Source organism: Python bivittatus, unplaced genomic scaffold (genome assembly GCF_059951505.1).
Source record: "Python bivittatus isolate LINGU-HERP-01145 unplaced genomic scaffold, Pbiv_v1 ctg000410_np1212, whole genome shotgun sequence".
Classification (NCBI taxonomy): domain Eukaryota; kingdom Metazoa; phylum Chordata; class Lepidosauria; order Squamata; family Pythonidae; genus Python; species Python bivittatus.
Genome location: NW_028277067.1, coordinates 595,137 through 616,943, shown reverse-complemented (window position 1 = coordinate 616,943; position 21,807 = coordinate 595,137). Strand labels below are relative to the sequence as shown.

The 21,807-nt window shown below is 41.6% G+C and overlaps 1 protein-coding gene across 1 annotated transcript; it reads right to left on the bottom strand.

Moving 5' to 3' along the window:
- Positions 1-6,650: 6,650 nt before the first annotated feature.
- Positions 6,651-15,027, bottom strand: LOC103052901 (glucose-6-phosphatase catalytic subunit 1-like). Its single transcript, XM_007425016.3, has 5 exons — positions 14,737-15,027; positions 13,753-13,862; positions 12,943-13,048; positions 11,728-11,843; positions 6,651-11,417 (listed from the first exon to the last, which is right to left on the bottom strand). The coding sequence occupies exons 1-5, from the start codon at positions 14,964-14,966 to the stop codon at positions 10,906-10,908; spliced, it is 1,074 nt and encodes a 357-aa protein (XP_007425078.1). The 5' UTR covers positions 14,967-15,027; the 3' UTR covers positions 6,651-10,905.
- Between the last annotated feature and the right edge of the window lie 6,780 nt (positions 15,028-21,807).

Here is a 21,807-nt window from a genome sequence, read left to right as displayed (position 1 = left end):
TGGAACAGGAATACAAAAAGAAATCAGCACAGGCCCCAATTTCAATCAAGAGCTGCCATTTCAGGGCCTGCTCATCCTAACTGTTGCAAAATAAACCTGGGCGCCTTAAGTATGGTTTTTAAAAAACATGAGAAGTAACGTGAATTAGTTTCTGTAAAAAAACACTAGTGAGGAAATGGCTTTAGATTCATCCCAATCCAGCTTGAAGCTTGGCTTTGGGATGGAAGCAGCCTTGGTTGCTGTGATGGGTGGCTTGTTCCAGGAATTACAGCATGTGGCTTCTTCTGGCCATTTCTGATATTATCAGCCACGATAACCTTCTGGACTATTTATTTGTACAAGGCTGAAAAGGTGAAATGTTATGGTTCTTCCAATTCTTCCTGGTGCAATTGTTTGAGAAGAAACGTTTAAAAATATATGTTACGTTCCGTACCAATGGCCAAGAGATTTTGACAGATCTCTGAAGCAAACAGAGAGTGTAGGTTTAGCCACTTACATTTTTTCCCCTTTGGCTTGTGCAGGGAGATCCCGCTTTGTAGGTCTGTACAAACTTTCCTACTTTCTGGGACGTTTTTGTGTCCTAGCAAGTAGACTGGAGTACAAAATCTGGACAATCCCATCACACTGGAACTTGTAGTAAGCCTACTGTAATTGTCAGCCCCACTAGGTAGACCAGACCATGAAATCATCTCCACAGGAAAGCTAAAACTAATTTTTTTGAGATTGGCTATAATAACAGAATCTTGCAAGTCTGATGTGCTGTACCTCCTTCTCCTTATGGTTCAGTGAATTATGGAGGTGTGTGTCTGAGCCATTTCCAAATGTCACTTGGATGTTCTGGACTTAAACAAATGCTTTAGCCCCTTTTGCCTGGGCAACAGCTTTTGTGTATTTCTATCAAGGTCATCTTCCATACTCTCTACAATAATCCTATTGCATGAGAGGGGAACAGAAGGTCATCCAACAGGTCAGGGTCCCCTGCAGAACAGTGCTTTTGATCATATAGCCAAATAAGGCTGAATTGAAACATATGTCATATGTTTCATGATTAAGACAGACATTACATGAATGGATTTAATGCCCATATAGATCCACACCATTAGTTGCCCTTCTCTCTTCCCATTTTTTAAAGCAAACAATAAACATTTCACTTTTTGCTAGGCCTTGGTTAGCTCAAGTCACTTTTGTTGAAGACTGGTCACATTTTAATGGTTTTGCTTTATGTTTCCTGTTGAGGATAACTTTTAAATGTCCAAAATAATTTTGTTTTTTAAATTAGTGCCAGTAGAAAAATCCTGCCTTTGTTTTGTTTTGTTTTGTTTTTCATCCAACAAAGTTTCTTCCCCTCTCAGGGAATCCAGCAGGATTTACATTTTTGTGCTAGAGAGCGCTCAGATGCCCTGGGAAAACTGAACTGAAGGAAAATCCAATTTTATCATAGGACACAACCTTCCCAGGGTCTCATGCACTTTCACCGTTGCTTAATTGCAAGGAATAAAAGGCTTCAAGGGTATCTCTGCAAGCAGCCCTTTTGGTCTTGTTTATAGCACTTGCATGACCAGTTCCAGCCTCTCAAGGACAATCCTACAGTCAGCTGGACAGGACAGGCTAGATCAGTGGGGTTTTGTTTTTGTTTTTTTGGCCAAGTTTGGGGATTTGGGGAGTTGAAGTCCACATATCTTAGAGTTGCCAAGTTTGAAAAACATTGGGCTAGATTATATAAAGTGGCCAATTTCAGCAGAAATTGGCTACTGGATGCACAGAAAGAGAGAGGAGAGGAGGGCCTTAGATTTTAGAAGTACCACCAAGGAAAAAGAGGAAAATCAAAAGCTTAATCAACAAATGTAAGACTTCTTCATTTTCTTTCATAATGTAATGTTTAATTGGAGTATAATTTATTAATGGGATGGGATGAAGTTGATTAAGAGGCCATTTAATAATACTAGAGTGACAAGTTCATTTTTAGTTCCTGAAGCTTTATTCTCTTTGGTCTTTAGTTTAAAAAAAAAAAGGCAAATCCTCAGTAGTGAGGATCTCACCACTAGCACTGCAGCATCAAGGGAGTTAGGAAGGAGCACACAAGCCTATTAAAGGATGAGGTTGTTTCACCTATTAGTCCTGGTAGCCTAGCCTAGTAGCCACATCAGATGACAGAGGCGGGGTTGGTGCATAAGGAACAACAGCAAAGATTGGAAGGCCGAGTTGCCACATGATCTCTGCACCCTGTTCAAACTTGTTTACTGCCCAAGTACAATGGGTCACTGCCCCACTGCTTGCGTTCCAACCCAATCAGTTTGGTACTGTGTGAGTCTCAGCTTAACCTTTCCTCTTACACAGCAAAAGACCAGACCAGAGGAGATATTCAGCCTGTATTGTGAAGGAGTCATTGGTAGGCCACGTTTAATGAGACATGAGTGGCCTGAATGGAGTTAACGTGTGCCTTTGAAACCCGCAAAGAGCAGCCATGGGAAAGAGGGTGCTTAATTTTTCCCCTTTCTCTGCCACAAAATATTTTGCTTGCACAAAAATCCCATCTCAGCAGTTGCCATTTATATCTCCAGAAGCTTCCACTGGTGGCATGAATGGATTTCTCCCCGGAAAAACGAGCTTTTGAGGAAATTTTGTCAGGAGGGGCAGAGTTAAATCCTCAATGTCCGCCTCAATTCTGAGGCTGCTCAGGCTTCCCTGCTGCTATTGATATAACTGCACAGCTGGTTATAGTCACAGCTATCTTGGGCCCTGTGGAATGCACTCCTTCCTCTTCTGAAAGAGAATCCCCTTGGAGTGAGTGAATTCCCTGATGTCCTCCAGCTGTACTGGAGCTGTATTGAGGAATGTTCCTCAAAGCCTAATGGGATCCAGCAGGAGGTTTGGGCCCGTGTTATGCTTTAAGTATTTAACAAGTGGCTATATAAACTTCTTACCGCCTTCAGGCAGGGGAGTTGATAAATTATCAGTTCCAAGAAGGAAAGTTTTCTTGGAAAGCATCTGGAAAAGTCTCATCCAGCTCATGAGTCTGCAATTCCAGAGGCATTAGGAGAAGTCAGTGTTTTTCAGATTTAGCAGCTTTAAGATGTGTGGGGTTAAATGCTGGCTAGGGAATTCTGTGATTTGAAGTCCACATGTCTTAAAGTTGCCAAGATTGAGGAACACTGGGATAAATCCATAAGGCCAGCAACTTTAAACTCAGTTTGGGATTGTGCATATAGGGGGAAGTAGGTGCATGGAAAACTTTTCACCCCAACTGTGTCCCCTTGAAGACAACTTTCTGGTGGGTGGAGCTAAATCCCAAAGTTGGTGTTGATGTGATGGAATGGAATTATTAAGGCCAGGCTCAATAAGCATATTCTTAGCTCGCCGCAGGAGCGTGGGAAGTTCAAGGGGATGAGACTGGCACCTCCCTGAGGAATTCACACTTGTGGCTGGCTGACTTGGGACCTGGGGTTTCAGTCTGGGAAGATTCTTGCTAGAGGTTGTAGGTAACAAACATAACTGAACTGATTTTGCATTGTCTCTTGGAGTTCCTTGGGCTAGGCCTGACAGTTGAGGAGCTCATAAGCAAAACAGTTCAAGCCTCCTAACATCCTCTCTCATACAAAGTTATGCATGGTCCTGCAGAGACCCAAATATCTGTTTAGTGTAGCAATTTACAAAAGTGTAAAAAAAATTCCCATTGGCTTCAGTATGCTGCATAATTTGAGATAAGAGGGTTGCAATATGAAGAAAGAATAGGGATACCCTTGCTATGCCCATGAAACACCAGTGGCATAGCAAGGGTATCCCTATTCTTTCTTCATACTGCAACCCCCTCATCTCAAATTAGGCAGCATACTGAATTATGTTCTGAACAGTAAACCTACTCCCAGTGGCTTCAGTGGAAAGTTGGGAAAGTTTTCTTTTTTTAAAAGAAAAAAAGCCCAACCACTTTGCCTGAGTACGTGGATAGGAATCAAGAAAAGTGGCTGCAAGACAGGCTGGTAGAACTTGCCAGGCTGCATCTAGCTTGTAGGCTACCAGTTCCCCACCCTTATGGCCAAGCAGCAGTTTTGTTATCATTTCTGTTGCAAGATAAATTACCAGAAATTACCATTTAAAATTCTTTAGAAATTATTAGCACTTTCCAGCACTGAAGGCTGAGTTCGCTGAACTTGTTGATGTCAGTGCTGAGCAGAATTAATCAACTGATGGTTTGCATATTCCTCTGTTACATCATTACAGAGCCAGTTTGGTGTAGTGATTAAGGCACCAGGCTAGAAAGCAGGAGACTATGAGCTCTAGTCCTGCCTTAGACATGAAAGCCGGCTGGGTGACTTTGGACCAGTCACTCTCTCTCAGCCCAACCCACCTCACGGGGTTGTTGTTGTGGGGAAAATAGGAGGCAGGAGTATTAAGTATGTTCACCACCTTGAGATAGATAGATAGATAGATAGATAGATAGATAGATAGATAGATAGATAGATAGGGTTTTTGTGTGTGTGTGTGTGCCTTTGAGTCAGTGTTGACTCCTGGTGACTGCCTGGACAAGTCCCTGCAGTTTTCTTGGCAAGATTTCAGAAGTGGTTTGCCATTGCCTGCTTACAAGGGCTAAGAGAGAGTGACCGACCCAAGCTCATCCATCTGGTTTTCTGCCTAAGGTGGGACTAGAACTCATAGTCTCCTGGTTTCTAGCTTGATGCCTTAACCACTAGACCAAACTGGCTGTCCTTATGATAGGTGAGATAGATAGATGATGGATGATAGATGATTGATGATAAGTAGATAGATAATGATAGATATAAATAGATAGATTTTAAAAATGCATTCATTATTGCCCTTGGGTCCCATACAAATTTGTACCAGTGCCATAAAGCCACTGTTCACAGACTAATGTCAGTTGAATATAGTCTGGAGATCAGCAGGCTTTATTTGTTTGTTAATTTGTATGCTGCCCATCTCTCCCAACGGGTTCAAGATGTATCATGGCTCATATACATCTTGAAGCCTATCAGTCTTGTCCAAAGCACTGGCTTCAGGATGACCAGATTTCCAAGAGTGAAATTCATTAATTTGAATACATTTCCACATTTATTGATTGATAACTGATAGACACAATTAGGGCTAACATATCTGGGCTGTACAAATCCATATATCCACTAGATGGCAGCAAAGAGATACAGAAAACTTTAATGCTTTGGTTCTATCTTGTGGCTGCTAGGATTTTTTTATAGTCCTGCTATGGACACTGTAGATAGGGAACATGGAACATGGAAGTTGCTTCTTGTACTGTGACTCACATATGTGCCTGTTGTTGTTCTTGTGACTCAAGCCTCTTGTTGTGTGTGCAGCTGCTGGTGGCTGTCTGGAGCAGGCTGCTGGAAACTGAGACCTTTTCCTAGTTTGCAGGGTGTGGCTAGGATCAAGAATGCTTCCCCCGAATCAGACTTATCCTGGCAAAACTGAGACATCTGTCACCTGACTGACTCTCACTTTCCCTTGGAACTCAAAGGCTAATTATGTATTTGCCATGTCTCCTCTTGCATGGAAGTGATAGGTGGGAAGAACTGAGAAATGAAATATTTTAGCTGCAGTCAGGCATGGTGATGTACCAGGCAAAACTTCATGCTCTTTCTCATATAGTTCTATTTCCTGTGAAGGTTTGGAAAGTATTTAAAAGTACCACATATCTGCATGCACGTCAATAGAGTCCACAGGAACTCAGGAATTGGTACTCAACTGGAGACTCGAGTGTTTTCTACAATGTTCTGTGGCATGGTTTGTTCAGGTGCAGCTGTGTGCAGATCTGATATGATATCACTGGAGGTGTCTTCTAGGGCCTTGTATACAGGATGTAATGGAGAAATTACCAAGACTATTAAAACCCACTGACAATCATCCTTTCCTCTGGATCCATGTAGGGTCAAATGACATTGCCAGAAGAGGTCATAAAAGAATCTGTGGAGACTATGATGCAGGAAGATAAACATGACTTATTTTTTCATCAGCCCTTCCAACTGAGGGTCATAGCACAACAAGGAAAAACAGGATCCTGGAAGCCAACATCTGAGTATGCAAATGCTGTCTTCAAGAAAGGTCTGGATTCTATGAAAATGCCCTATGCCACCTTCATGAAGAACTCCTGGGAACAGACTGGATACATCTTATAGAAATTGGGAAGGAAGTATGTGGCAGTCACGTTACTAGTCTCATCAGGAGGCGGTTAAACTAGAACAAATGGGGAGGGTGAGGAAAGCCCAGAACTAAATATGCAGCTAAGAAAACAGAACTCAAAGGGAGAAGCAGGAAGCCAAGATGAGGACTCAAAGTTTCAGAGGATACTACAACAGGGATACCAGTGCTCAAAGTCTCAGATGTTTCTACACCAGTGTACAGAGTATGGGAAATAAACAGGGAGAACTAGAGACCATAACTCAGGGAAACAAACATGATGTACAGTAATAGGCATCACTGAAGTCTGGTAGGATGATACCTATGAATGGCACTGGAAGGCTACAATTTAATTCAAAAGAAACAGACTTAAGAGAATGGGTGGAGGTGTTGCACTGTACATAAAAAAACAAAAACAAAACCTGCAGTAACATTCAGGAATCAGAGCATGGAAATCATGTTGAAAGTGTTTGGATAAGAATAAATAGATAGAAACAAAAGTGATACTGTTGAAGGAGTTTATTATAGACCAGTTGGACTGGCAGATAATACAGATACAGTCTTTCTGAAACAAACAGTCTTTCCAAGAGGCATGCACTAGTAATAATGGAGGGTTTGAATTATCCTGACATCTGCTTAGAATCTAACTCTGCCAAGAGTCAGAAATTCAGTAAATTCTTGTTCTCTCTTGTTGACCACTTCATTTGTCAAAAGGTGGAAGAAACAACAAGGGGATTGCTACCCTGGACCAACAGGGAGGAATTGGTTGAAGAAGTGAAGGTGGGGAAAGTGATTGTATTATGCTTGAATCTGTGATATCAGCTGAAGAGAAAAAGGGCTATGTACAGGAAATAGATGGAGGGGAACCGAAGAAGAATACAAAGTAGTCTCCAGAAACTATTAGAATTCTGCAAGAAAAAAACGAAAGCTCAGAATAAGCTGAAACTTGTGAGAGATGCTAAAAACAACCACAACCACAACCACAACCACAAGGATTTGTTGGTTCCATTAGAAATAAAGTCAGTGTAGGTCTCATTGTGAGGAGTAAGTGGTAAATTGGTAATGGGAGATGGTAAAAAGGCAGAATTGAAGAAGAAGAAGAAGAAGAAGAAGAAGAAGAAGAAGAAGAAGAAGAAGAAGAAGAAGAAGAAGAAGAAGAAGAAGAAGAAGAAGAAGAAGAAGAAGAAGAAGAAGAAGAAGAAGAAGAAGGGGAAGGGGAAGGGGAAGGGGAAGGGGAAGGGGAAGGGGAAGGGGAAGGAGAAGGAGAAGGAGAAGGAGAAGGAGAAGGAGAAGGAGAAGGAGAAGGAGAAGGAGAAGGAGAAGGAGAAGCAGCACTCAGAAACTCCAGACCTGCCAGTACAACATCTATCCTGGATAAGGCCTTCAATGAAATTATCAAGAAGAAGCATGTTTGTGAGTGCTTGGACAGGTGTGCTACAATTAACAGGAGCCAGAATAGGTTTGTTACAAAGAAATTGTGCCATGCTAACCTTATCTCTTCCTTTGATAGTTACTAGCCATTAGATCAGGAGAATGCTGCAGACATATGAGGACCTCAGCAAAGCCTTTGTTAGAATGCCTCATTATATTATTTGTATAATGGTAGACTATGGGGTAGATGATACAATTGTTAAGACAGACTCACAGTTGGCTAAATAATTGCATCCAGAGAGTGCTCATCAATGGTTCAGTTCAGCTTGGAGAGAAGCTTTGAGTGGAGTGCCACCGGGCTCTTTCCTAGACCCTCTGCTGTTCAACATTTTATAAGGATGAGGGAGTTGAGAGAACAGTATAATGTTTGCAGATGATGCAAAACTGGGAGGGGGACTAATATTTTAGATGAGGGAGAATCCTGTGTTAGGATAACAGAATCTGGGAGGTGGATGAGCTACGTGTTCCCTTCTATTACCACACAGACCATCCCATATGACAGAACCCAGGGCAATACTGCTGCTTTTGCAGTGACATTCATTGCCTGAAAATGGATGCTCCTCTTAAGTCAAAATAACTTTCAGCAGTCCCAGGAAGATATTCTGTGATGATAAGTGTCCATGACAGCATGACTCCCTGTACTCCTGTCTGCAAAAGTCCTGTATCTCCATTGCAATTTGTTGAGTAGTGGGGAGAAAGGAGAAACGGAGAAAGTATGTGGCAGAAGAAGAGAAAAAAGATATCTCATAATTTGCCAGTAATGGATTTCAGAAGGAATGCTGACCTTGCTAGTAAATGTTAGCACTCCCTTTAGAAGGACTTTAGAATTTATTTTATCTGTCATCCATCCATCCATCCATCCATCCATCCATCCATCCATCCATCCATCCATCCATCCATCACATCTCAATCAAATGACTCTAGGTGGTGATGACTACATTGCACTAATATTTTCCTGGGGCTGTCACCAAAAGGATCTCTGACACCACCATTGTCAAATGTGATGACAAAAAAGAACATTTAAAAAGAGAAAGAGTGGTCCCTCTTAGGTAACCATCCTATTCTTTGTTTTGTTATGCTCTTGCCAGCAGTCCTGCTACCAGGATAGCCATCAGAATTTTACTTCTGACCACACTCACAAATTTTAAGCCAAAGATTTCCAAAGGAGAAGTTTCAGCTCAGTCTTGTCTTAGACCTTCAGGCCCTGGTGAATTGTATATAGCCATTCACCCTGTTTAAGTCTCTTGATTTGCCCCTCACAGCAAGGATTTGCATAGGAAATCATGTTTCATCTAATTAAGGTGCCCTGCTATGCATTTTGTCAAATGTTATTCATACGGTGGGATCATACATCCTTGAAACTCTGTGCTCAGGGGCCTTCCCAAAGCAGGATATTTTCCCCCTCTGCTTGCTATTTGAGTCCTTTAATGGAAAGAATCTGGAATTGAACTTGACACTTTTAAAAAAATGTAAATCATGCACTTTGTGTCTAAGATATTCTTATCCTTGCAGTTCCTGTTTACATAACACGCAAAATATATGGAGATGGACTCCAGGTTACCTCTCTGTATTTGCCCTATGCTGATTATGAGTTAATCTTTCAGTGTGCTCCATCAGCTGACCTTTTGCTTGGTTTTCTTCTTGCTGTTTTTGCTAAATCCAGGAATTTAGCAGTTAATTGTTAACAACCTATGGGACATCTGGTTCAAACACAGTATGAAGCCAGAAACTAGACTTAAGTTTTCAAATATTTCACCACTCTGAACCCCTCTCCAAATTGGGTAGATTTTTCTCTTTTGCAGGAATATAGTGTGGCAAAATGAAATACCCAAAACTCAAGGTTTAAGTTATCAATTTTTCCTCTTAAAACCCATCCCAAACTGTCACCAGACCAGGTTTCCCCTGACTTCTCCAATGATGTCTTGATATTAATCAGCCATATTTCACACATTCCAAAAAAAACTAGAACAAAAGAAACCACTACCTCCACTATGATTTGTGAACTCACGGATCAGGGCTCAGTTCAGAAATATGTAAAATAATAAATATGTCCATAAGTAGAGTTTGGATCTTTCATCAGCAAATGACATAAATGGCCTGTACCCAGCCTTGGTAAAAGGAAGCATTTCAATGAGGTGTTTCCTGAACAGAAGTGAGTTTTCTAAACCAGATAATACCTCGAAGCATCATAAACAACAGATTCACCCCATCAGTGAAGTCGCTTCATCCCACTGCTATCAAAATTTCAGACATTAACTTTTGGCATAGAATAGTCATCCATTCTTCAGCACTCAAAAGAAGTGACAAATTAGAAAGGAAAGACTGTGCAAAGTTATAGAACAATAACTCATAAAAGTTCATTGCCAAACTGGGAGTATCTCTGGTACTGTGGGAGTTGTGAAAGCTGCATTTCATCATTCCTTAAAAAAGGAAAGAATGGAAGAATGGGGTTGAACTGTAAAACTAATTAAAGTATAGTTGATCTTTTAATTTAACATGTTTCTCCAATATAAGGCAACATAAGTTTGCTAACAAAACAGATGCCATGCTTTATTAATAAGAAAAGGATCTAGACAACAACTTTAGAAATATACCATGCAGACATTTACCAAAAACAAAACCTAGCTACGCTCCAGCCTTCCCTAACCTGGTGCCCTAACAGACTGGCTGATGGGGTAATGGGAGCTCCAATCCAGTATATACAAAGGTCACCAAGCTGGAGAAGACTGGTACAGTCGATGAGGGCTGAACTCATCAACCCTGCTTCTTTGCCATCAGAAAATATACCATGCATTCTTCAGTGATAGCAAACCACTGCAACCGTTACAAGGCTGATTATTTGACCTCATGCCCCAATACCCAATTGCCCTAGGGTGGTGTTCCCCTGAGATGTGAGCAATGCTGGCAGCTGGATGGAGTGACAGTGCCTTGCCTAGTCTGCTTTGCCATTGACAATCGTATCACAAAACACATCCCAAGATGTCCCCAGAGAATGTTATCATCTCAGCTGGCAGGACCAAGCATAAATGGTCTTCTTGGTGGCGAACATGAATGCCTCTTTGCCTCTGTAGAGAAATGCTTTGCACAAGCAGAATCAGCCTGTACTGGCAGTGCTTAGGTGGACAGTAATAATAGGGATCCTGGTTGATATGTTGGGGGCAGATAGGTAAACCTTACCCTGAAGCCAGCAGGGACCACGATCCAAATGCGGGCTCATGGAGCACCACCAGCCCAGAATACCTAGATAATAGGCTCCCCAAGAACCTTGTGCTTTGGCCCCTATTACCTTGCATCATAGCAGTTCACTCATATAAAGTGCTGGTCTTCAGACTACAATGTTTTCTTGTCCTGTGCCCTGAGCAGTTGGGTGACACAGTAGGGGATTAGGGCAGCCGTTGCCAGGGGCACAGCAGCACTTTTGCAAAAAGAAAATAGGTAGAAGAGGAGCTCCACCTTGGCTGGAGGCTTGAAGGAGTCAAACAGGTGCAGGATAAGGAGCGAGGCACCAATGCTGCCCAGCCGAAAGTTTAGCTGCTGCCCTTGTTTGCTTTTGCAGCTCTCCACGTACATTGGGGAATTAAGGGCCAGCCCCAGTCCAAAGAGGATGCCCAGGTTGCGCAAGAGGCCAGCAAAGGGGGTAGTGTCCAGATGGACCCATTCCGGATGCTCACACCACGTCTTAGCCTTCTCCAAAGTCCATAGGAGGTCCACACCGAGCACCTTGAGCAGTAGGTAGAAACCCAGAGCAAAAGAGAAGAGGAAAAGGGTGGTAGCTATATACTTCCGCAGGCTGCGATCATAGATGGAACTGATGTACTGGAAAGACTCAGCCACCAACATACCTAACCGTGAAGAGGAGACAACACTATTTAGAATACTACCAGCATTTCGAAACTCTCAGAAATGTGAAGCAACATGTCTCGCCCTACCCTTGGCAAAACAGCTTAAGTCTGCTGCAAGCTAAAGGCAAGGTGGTTTTCCCGTCCCAGATAACATGCTTTGCATGTTTACATATGGTACAGTTTATTCAGTTTTGGGCAGTGGGGATTGCATAACAGACTGCTGGTAAAATACACTGGCATAATCTAAAGGCTGCAGCCTGTGATACATCTTGGCATACCATGGCGAAAATTGCATCAGGACTGCACTGACCTGAGAAGACACCGGCAATGACTTGGTGTGGAAAATGAGCGGCCAGGAAGACACGAGAGAGACAGACACAGACTTGGATGGTCCAAAAAGCAGCCCAAAGCACAGCCTGCAAAAAGCTGCCATTGGGAAAAGAGAAGAGGGAGCGGTGTGAGCACAGGCAAGCCAGACGGCAGGACCTTTTGGCAAGGATTTGCAAAGGCCACTTGCAGGTAACTTGCCCTTTCCTGTCAGATGTTAGAGTTGTGGAAAGGCAATTTGCAGTCAGTGAGATCCTAGCCTTTCCCCCTCGAAGGTGCCCAACAAAAGAAGTCCTATGAAAGCTGAGCCCGCAGCAGTTGGTTCAGCCATTCGGTGAACCGGGCCTCTCCCAGCTTCACGCAGCGATGCCTCCCAGCCTTTGACTTGCTGTCTGTTCTGTTGTCAGCCCTGCCCTTTCTTCCCTAGTTCTGGCTTGAATCAGTCCGTTAATTCACTGTCTGGCTTTTTAAACAGAAAAAAGAAACATTTTTCAACCTGCCAAGTTGTTTTAGAGGTTAGGAAGATGGTCAAGTGCTCCCTGTCTACCTCCATTCCCATTCTGCTTGACTGGAGCTGAGCGCTGTTATTTCTCTGCCGAACCATTTTAGACTCAAGGCTTTGCAGGGGAAATGGGCTGGCTTTCTTTTCTCTTCAACAGTGGACAGAGTCCAGCCTGGCTTTATAACGTAGGATGCATTCTTCTTGAAACCCAAAGACAGTTCACATTACTGTCCCTTATTCAAACCAATGAAAAATAGATCTGTCCCATTTCAGTGCCTCTCAGTTTTTTCATTTGGTTATTCTGTTTTCATTTTTGGGAGACTGTCACATTTAATTTGTTAGATGTCACTTGTTTTTTGAGTTTGCACTAAAATATGTGTATGTGGGTACACATATCCTCAAACGGGTATTTTGCTTGCAATTTTGCCTAGCTCTTATAAACAGTTTTTCCTAGCACTGCATTTTGGTATGAATATAGGCATCTTATATAACCTTTCCTCTGGTGGGTGGGTGTGTGCGTGCGCATGTGTGTATAGGCAAATTTGTTTGCTACATTTAGAAAAGTACAAATTTGAAATAATTTTCAGTTTGTAAATTGGTTTGAAAAAGTTGTTATTATATGCAAACTAAATGAGTTTCTTCATGTCTAATTTAGGCTAGCGCATCTTTTATTATTCTCCAAATGCTGTTGCTTACCGATGTTTCCATGATGGATGTTTCTCCCCCCGGGTGATGGAGAGAATGGCTGTAACCATCACATAGTATACACCAGCTGAACCCATTGCATGGCCAGAAGGACTCCCTAAAGTTGGAAGAAAGAACTTTTGACTCTCCAAATTGCCCATCATTTATAGACTTTACCAGAAAGGACAGCCTGTAGCTGCTTGGATGGTTTAGAGTTAGGCTGGGATTAGAGAGACCCAGGTTCAAGCCTACCCTTATCCAAGGAAGCTCACTGGGTGACTTTGGACCAGACATTCTATCTCAGCCCAACCTACCCCACAGGGTTGTTTTTGTGGGCAAAAAATAAAGCCAGATCCCCATATAAACAACCTTGAGTTCCTGGAGGAAAGGTGCAATGCAAATCTAATAAACAGATATATGAATGCATTTGTTGGTGTTGTCATATTGGAACTTGGAGCTTGAAGGGTGAGCTTTAAAAAGAGAGGAAATGCAGATCTTGCATGACTACGTAGTCAAATACATCACGCTTCCGTGAAGGGAGGTACATAGGCTTGCAGGTGTCTGATCACCCTGTGGAATTACTTTCAATCTCAGATACTGCTTAGATAAATTCAACTTCCCGCTGACTGGATTACACTGGCCTGGCAGCCGCTGTCTGTGTTGTAAGCGAGCTCCAGCAGGTACGAACCATCCTGGTGAACACTGCCCTCTGCTTCTTTTATCACATTCTGCCAAGTGGGGCGTCATTCGTTACCCATCCCTTGCCCTACCCAGCCTGTCCCACTGCTATTATTTTTAGTGGGGTTTTCTTGGGAAGCTCACCTGGGCCAGTTTCACAAGTAACTGGGAACTGCTGGATTTCAGGGGCAGAGGTATTCTGGTAGAAACTGGTCTCATGTACCCACCAATAGGGTCTTTGTCCGAAGAGGATCCTGCCAAGAAAGAGAACGTCAGAATGCTGTGAGCCTATATAAGGGGAAGGGATTCCCTTCTGCATCTCCATCTAGGGCCAAAAGCAATCGTGATGTCACATGCCCGCACATCTTTCTGAACATTTAGATCCAGAGTGTTTACAGAGAGATACTTCTGCTCTAGGAATCGTGGGGTTCAGGAGTCCTGTGCAAGAAAGGAATAAATATGGCTCTGGCTTATCCACGGGACAAAGGCCTTCATCTTAAGGGTTAGCTCTGAAGCTTGCACAACTTTACTAACTGAGGACCTTTTCCCATGCCATGAAAAATAGCTTCCTAGGCTTTTGGTAATTTACACGAAGAGGAGGGAAAGGGGAGAAAGTGGAGGAAAAAAATGAAATCTTAAATCTATCATGGCAATCCAAGCAAGCAGGTTCACATACTAAAAGAGGGGCTCTGGAAAGAGCGGGATGACCTTGTCATTTCTGCAGCAGTTAATCTCTTAACAAGGTAGTTGCAGAATCCAAGCTTTCTGAGGTGGAACGTCTTACTGTCTGATTCCAAATTGATGAGAGTTGGCTGTGGGAGATACTCTTGGCAAAGGAAAGCACTTGGTATGATATCCTTTAAATGACACTACAGCAGGTTACACTAAGTCATTGTTTAGCCATAGTTGGTTAATTAATCTACACTTTGCTGAATTCATGCAACAGACTAAGGCATAAACCACAGCTGACAAACCACAATTGGCAGGATTCACACAACACATTTAGAAAAAACAAAAACCAGACATTCATGGCTTAGCATATGTGAACCCAGCCTCTATGTTGAGTGGCTAAGCCTAACAATGAAACACTGAATTTGTGGGACAAACTGAAGCTGACAGACCACCTACCACTTAAATACGAGGTTTAGCCAGTCACCAATCACAGCCACCCAGATGAGCTTGATCCCCACCGCTTCGCAGAGATGGAACCAAATAGGAAACAGGACAAAGAAAGTGTTTCGGAGGTCAGCAGCAAAAGAGACAAAGAGGAACCAGTCCTGGGATCCCGGGTAGCTGGTTTGCAGAAAGTGTGTGGCTTGGATGCCTGTGTGATGTAGAATATCCATGCTGGATTCCATTCTCTCTCCAGTTGAGCAACGAACTATATTTGGTCTACGCTGCTGCTGCAATGTACCCTTTCACAGCTCTTGCGGTCTTTTATCCCCTCCCATGTGTGGCAGCTTGAGCTTTGAACCCAGAATCACTTTGGTCACAAAAACACCTCCTGGTCAAAGGTGCTTCCCCAAACAGCTTGGGACAAACGCATTTCAAGCAACTTATGTAAGAGGGGCAAGCAAGCTATCCAAAACAATCGAGGTAGCCATCATGACAGAGGTGTTAACGTTTTGCAGTGTTGTTTGTTCATAATTATCAATGATCATTCTGCCCCCATCTCCTGGGAAAAACCTAAGGAAACCCTGCTGGGTTTTGTCTGTGCGTCACTGCTCTTGATGTTACGTGGACCATGTATGGATTGGGTTTGTGATATCTACATTTGATCCTAGATCTTATTTTTCCAGAACTGAGTACAGCTCAAACGGGGGTTCTCTAAAGGTCAGCTAGTATTAGCCCATTCTTCTGGAAACTTGAAGGCAACTGCAGCCATTCAGTATGAACTTTTAAAAATTAACCGGAATAAATAAGATAACTTTATCACTTTGTCTACAAGTGACTATTGAACTCAAAAGTGTTTCTTACTATCTAAGAATACTAGCTCAAGCTCAAGTATTGCAAATTAGTGACCCTATAACATACTTCAGTCATTTGTATGCCCATAATCATAATATGAAATAATAAGTAGAAATCTCCCTTGCTAATGTTTACTGTACATTATACAGTAGAGTGAAGGTATATTGAAGCATGACTGTGGCAAATGTTTCAGGTTACCTTAGTGGAATCTTATGCATGTTTACCTGGAAATAGGGCAAGGGAGAAATGTGTTTATTATTTGTTTAATATATCTAATTTTGAATATATTTAGATATATTTTAATATCTAAAATAGTTAATTTTGCATTTTCAATCCAATAAACAAAGTGGATGTTAAAGAAGTTTATAAAAATGCTTCTATTCCTCTTCAATGGTTTAAACTATTTAAACATTACAGTGTTAATCATCTTTAATCAGCAGTGTATAAATACCACTGTATCAAAATAATAAAATGTATTATGTAAGTTTTACAACTATGTAATAGGAAATATTACAATTTTTAAAAAAGAGAAAAATGCTTCTATTTTTGTTAATACTACAACAAATTATGTCATATTAAGATAAATTATCCACAAAAATATACCAAATCCCCAAGAATGGCACATATAACACCTTTACTACAGGAGCTGCATTGGGTCCCAGTTTGCTTCCAGGTCCAATTCAGGATGTTGGTTATTACCTTTAAAGCCCTACATGGCATGGGTCCAGGTTATCTAAGGGACTGTCACATCAACCTGGCCCACCTAGTCAGGCAGAGAGGGCATGTTACGGATCCCATCAGCAAGAGAATGTCAGCTGGCGGGGCCCAGGAGGAGACCCTTTTCTGCTGTTGCCCCTGCCCTTTGGAATATTCTCCCTCCAGAGATGTGGTGGGCCCCTACCCTCCAGGCTTTTTGGAAAGGACTAAAGTTTGAGCAGAAATTGTTTCATGAGATGGCTGTTCTTCTAGCTTTGGCACTCTCACACGGACAGGATGTTCATTGCCCCCAAACACTTGCTTCTTGTTAGAAAAGGTCTTAGAAGCCCACCGCTGGAGAATTCAGGCTGAATTGTCTAGCATCTCTCCTCTGACCAATGGAGGGGCCCAAGATGGTAACAGCAAGTGGAACGCAGGTCTCCCCCCGTCTTTGTCTCCTTGCATGGCTGGAAAGAACAACTGGCCACTGCCTGCCAGGCCATAGGAATGCTAGCATGGTGGTTCCAAAGTGCTATGGCATCTTAGTGACAAGAAGGGGAGGACCCAGGAGCTGGAATGCAAATATTGGTATGAGTTTCCACCAACAGGAAAGCTGTCCTCCTAGACAAAGATATTGTAGGAGGAAGTTGCTAACTCCAGTTCTTTCTGTGAGAACAACAGCATGGAATACTTTCTGAATTCTTACGACTGAATTCATATGAACCATCTTTTTTGGGGGGTGCGTGACATTCTTATTTTTGAGATAGATAGAGAGATACTGTAGATGAGAGAGGGAGAGAGGGAGAGGGAGAGGGAGATGAGAGATCCCGGAACTTCATGTTTAAAACTGAGGCTGTATGGAATAACGTACTAGGATTTTTATCATTTTCACGAGCTTGTGCCTGATGATTGGAAGAATGCCATGATTGTCCCCCTTCTCAAAGGAAAAAGTAGCAAGAGTGAATGCAAAAGCTACTGGGAGATTAGTTTGTTAAGTATGCCTGGGAAGGTCTTTGGCAGAATTCTGACTGCAAGGGTGTAAGAGGTGCCAATGAGCAGTCATAATTCAACGTTCCTTCACTCTATTGTACATGCACCCAAGCACCTGAAAGATGTTTGGAGAACAGAGATGAAAGCACCGCCTCTATTGCTATCGCAAGCTCTGCCTCTAGTAACAGCAGCAAAGGCTACCAGTGGTGTTTTCTTAGCACTCTGTCAGCCCAGCAATAAAAGCCAGAGTGGAAATGGAGAGGGATGGGGGGGGGGGGCTGTCGAGTGAGTGAACCCCGCTGTCACCATTGCATGAGTGTGTCTGCTGCAGAGGTGGTCCATATCATGCAAAGAGCAAGCTTATGCCAGGAGAAGATGGAAAACACCAGGTCAACCGCTGTTCCTGGCCTCAGCTTGTATTGGCCATGGGATGTAGATGGGAAGAAGGCTGCATCATGCAGTGGGGTCCTTCAAGAATGCTAAACTGGTCCTCCTCAAGCCAAATGTATATCTGCCCAAACAGGCATCCTATCTTCATTTTGCCAAAATGATAGTAACGAGCACAAGCTTGATTTCTTTTCTTTTACTTGAGCCTTTAACAATTTTTAAGAAGTTACACCAGAATAAAGATACAAACAAAACAACACAAACAAACAAAAAACCAGCAGTAAAGAAAAATAAATTATTAATAAAGCATGAGTAAAACCATTGCGGAAACACTTTTTAGTGATGCATTCTTCCTTCCACTTGTTTCCCCAACCACTAACCACAGCCTAAATATCTGTACTTTACATTGAGCATTGAAGGTTATCACTAGTATTTGTTTAAATCATTTCATCTGTTATTTTTAACTGGCCTCATAACTCTTTTCCTAGAAATCATACACCAAATGTCTAAACCTGCCGCTGTGTGATGTGCAGTGTATCAGGGAACCGTTCCTGCTGAAATTTGATTAGACTTCTATTATGGATATATGCTCTCAGCTTTGCCACTGCTGCATATTCTCCCATTTTGGTCTCCCAAAGACAAGCTTTCTATCACTTCAGTGATGGTTGGGTGATGCTGTGAAGATTTCATAAGTCACTACTATGGAAATTTCCTAAACTGCACATCATATAATCTGGTGCTTCATTCCTCATAATAATCCTGGGGTTACAACTATGAACTTTAGTCGTTAAAGATCTTTCCTGATTGGGGTTCTGCAGCTTTCTTTTGTAGAAGGAAGGAAGGAAGGAAGGAAGGAAGGAAGGAAGGAAGGAAGGAAGGAAGGAAGGAAGGAAGGAAGGACAATGTAAACCTCTTTTTAAAAAATTGAATAATATAAATTATAGATTGGCCTCTGGTTAATGAAGTACAAGGGACTGCCATTGTGAATGAGGGAAGATGCTGTGAAAAAGATTGGACCATGTGTATGAGTGACAGAAATGTATGATTTATTTCCCAGATGCAGAGTCACTGATATAAATGTCTTCTCTTGTTCCCCATCTCTCAGGCTAGTTTTTTCAGGGTGGAAACCAACTTTAGAAAAGGAAAATTAAACCTTGCCAAGCCCTATCCTCACTTTTATCAGCAGAGAGCATGCAATCTCTATCTTCCACTCAGGCTCTTTTGTGTAGAACTATGTTTTCCTGTTTATCGCTATTCTATTGTCGACTGCTCGTGCAGTTTGTTCTCATGTTCCTGGAAATCTGGTTCACACAGCAAACGTGTATTGTAAGCAGATAGTTCTCCTAGTCCAGGACAATGTTGTCCACACTGTGCCACTGGGAAAAAGCAGGGCTAATGTTTACCGGCCAGCCAGTGAAAATGCTTGGCTTATCTCTTGCTACCAACGAAAGTCCAGGCTTAAGGCCCTTGACCTGCTGCAATCTGCGCAGGCAGTGGCCATGCCCCTGAAGGCCAGGCCATTGCAGACGTGGAACTAGAATTTGGGAAGATCCAAAATCAGTCACCCGCTGACCTTTTCTACTTTGCACATCTACGCACAAGCAGAAACTATCCATGGTAGCACTCAAAAAACTGGAAGATAAGTAAAGCAAACTTTAATTAAGTCTTAGTTAGGGCCAAGGCACTCATACTATCTTCCTTACTAGGAGAGGGGGAAAAGCGGGGGGGGGGGAAATGACAGTGGAATAGTTGCGCAATGTCTTTTCTCCATTGCAGAGTAAAAAAAAAATTTTTTTTTTGCACAGTAAAAGTTTTTGGGATGTGAGCATTTTGTCAGGAATGGGACAAAGGAGGATTGAACACCAGCATCCAAAGCACCACGTCCTCAGTCTTCAGAGCAATCTCATGAGCCTGATAATTATGAAACAGAACCATGGGGAGAATCTGATCACAGATCTTATATGCCTTTTAATCCTATGTATTAGGACTACATTTGGGACAGGGGTTTCCAACCTGGGGTGCCCGCACCCCCAGGGGGTGCAAGATGGAATTTCAGGGGATGCGACAATTTTATGCACTGAGTTAAAAGCTTATTTTTTAAAAATTCGATTTGCTCACCTGCATTAGAAATTAGATTTCTTCATCTTCAAATGTGATATTACTTTTGGAGGGGGTGTGGATATTAATCAAACATTTCCTAGGGGTGTGGGGCATAGAAAAGGGTGGGAACCAGTGATCTAAGAGTATCTGAACTGTAGACCTGCATCTTGGGCATATTTCAGACTAGCTCAGTCTGCTTCACTGGGAGCCTGAATTCCATCATTTGAAGAATAATACTAGTCAGGGAAGCAAAATAAATACTTAGAATTAAAGATCCAGATGTTGCCGCACAGCCTATCAGTGTTAGTATTGGAAATATGTTTAGGGGATTAAAAATGGGACAAAGAGGTTGGAGAAAAGTTTAGGTTGATAATTACTCAATAGAAAGCAGGGTGGGAGGCACAATTGTATGGGGGTTTTTTTGTTTTTATTTTAATTTCTTTCTTGTTTCTCTATTTTTTATTTTCTATCTTTGGTCTTATTTTCTCCTTTTCAGTAGTTTAATGAGAAGAGAGGGAGAAACCTGCATTTTTGTTGCAGTTATTGCAGAGTATCAGAATCCCTGAAGGCTTTATCACTCAGAGATCTCTTGGAAGAATCCAGTCTACATCCTGCCCATTTCTTATCTAAAGTAATGAATGGGCAATGGAGACCAACATTTATGTGCTCAAATATGCAGCTATGCATTCATTTTTTTATATGAAAGATGACCCAGGATATTACTACTACTACTACTACTACTACTACTACTGATCCATTCATGGAAATTACCTATAGGATACTGCATTTTGCAATCTTGTGCCCCATGCTTTTAATACCTACCTGAAAACTTTGGAAGAGATTATCTGGGTTAAAATATCCAGGTTCATACAATGCACCTCTTTTTCATATTATTCAAACCAAGTAAGATAATGGAAACCCTAAGAAGGAATCAGATGAGTTAGATGTGAGTATCCAAACTGATGCCAAACAGGATAGTGATGTTAACACTGTTTGTAAAGAAAGGCTTCCGCTGATGTTTGTTCAAGTGATACAGTACTTCAGAGATGATGAACTGTTCAAACAACTGTGGTTTGGAAACCATTTTATAGCTCCGGATTCCTAACAAGCTGCTGGTAAATTACCTAAGTAAAACTATAGACTTTGACCAAGTTACAACAGAGGAAAATTAACAAATGTTGTGTTTTGATTAGCCAGACTAAAGGGATAAACAGTGCAATCCAGTTTTGGATTTGTACTGGTTGGTTGCTGACAGTTCATTATTAAAATCCTTGTCGAAAAGCACACCGTGACACAGTGAAGGCATTTGCATACAATATGTAACTTCTGTACAGTTTAGATTTATTGAACACAATTTTTGATTTGTATACTTATTCCTACAATTATTTACACGTAATAGAGTGATCATACAGCGGAAGCCTTTCTTTACAAACAGTGTTAACATCACTATCCTGTTTGGCATCAGTTTGGATACTCACATCTAACTCATCTGATTCCTTCTTAGGGTTTCCATTATCTTACTTGGTTTGAATAATATGAAAAAGAGGTGCATTGTATGAACCTGGATATCTGAAGCCCAGTCACTTTTTGATCCTGGAAATGTAGTCCCTTTTGGATATATTTTGACAAAGAATTATTCCTACTTAATGCATTAAAAACTAGCATTTATGATACTCTTATTATTCCTAAGACCAGAGATAGATTGGAAGTTATCTATTTTTCATATCTTTTTTCTTTTTCTTTTACTTTATCTCACTTTTTCTTTTCCTTTTCTTTATACTTTGTATTTTCAATTTTCTTTTTCATTTCTAACTTTTAACTTTGTAACTTTAAAATTCCAATAAAATACTATTAAAAAAAAAAGAAATATAGTCCCTTTTTTGACAGAATATTATGTTATGTTGTTGCTTTACTATTTGAATGTTTTGATTAAAAAACAATGGAATTAAGGAACTTTTGGAGCATGAATGAATGGATTCCTTTTAAAATTCAAGCATCTGCATATAGAAGTATTGCTTTTTTTGGGGGGGGGTAAACTAATAAACTTTAGTGAGAAAT

What these genes read in the sequence shown, in the direction of transcription:
- LOC103052901 (XM_007425016.3), bottom strand. Translation starts at nt 14,966, where the DNA reads ATGGAATCCAGCATGGATATTCTACATCACACAGGCATCCAAGCCACA. An exon ending in CTAAACCTCGTATTTAAGTG is followed by an intron (nt 13,863 to 14,736) that starts GTAGGTGGTCTG and finishes CTTTCTTGGCAG; the next exon opens with GATCCTCTTCGGACAAAGAC. An exon ending in CATTGCCGGTGTCTTCTCAG is followed by an intron (nt 11,418 to 11,727) that starts GTCAGTGCAGTC and finishes CTTCACGGTTAG; the next exon opens with GTATGTTGGTGGCTGAGTCT.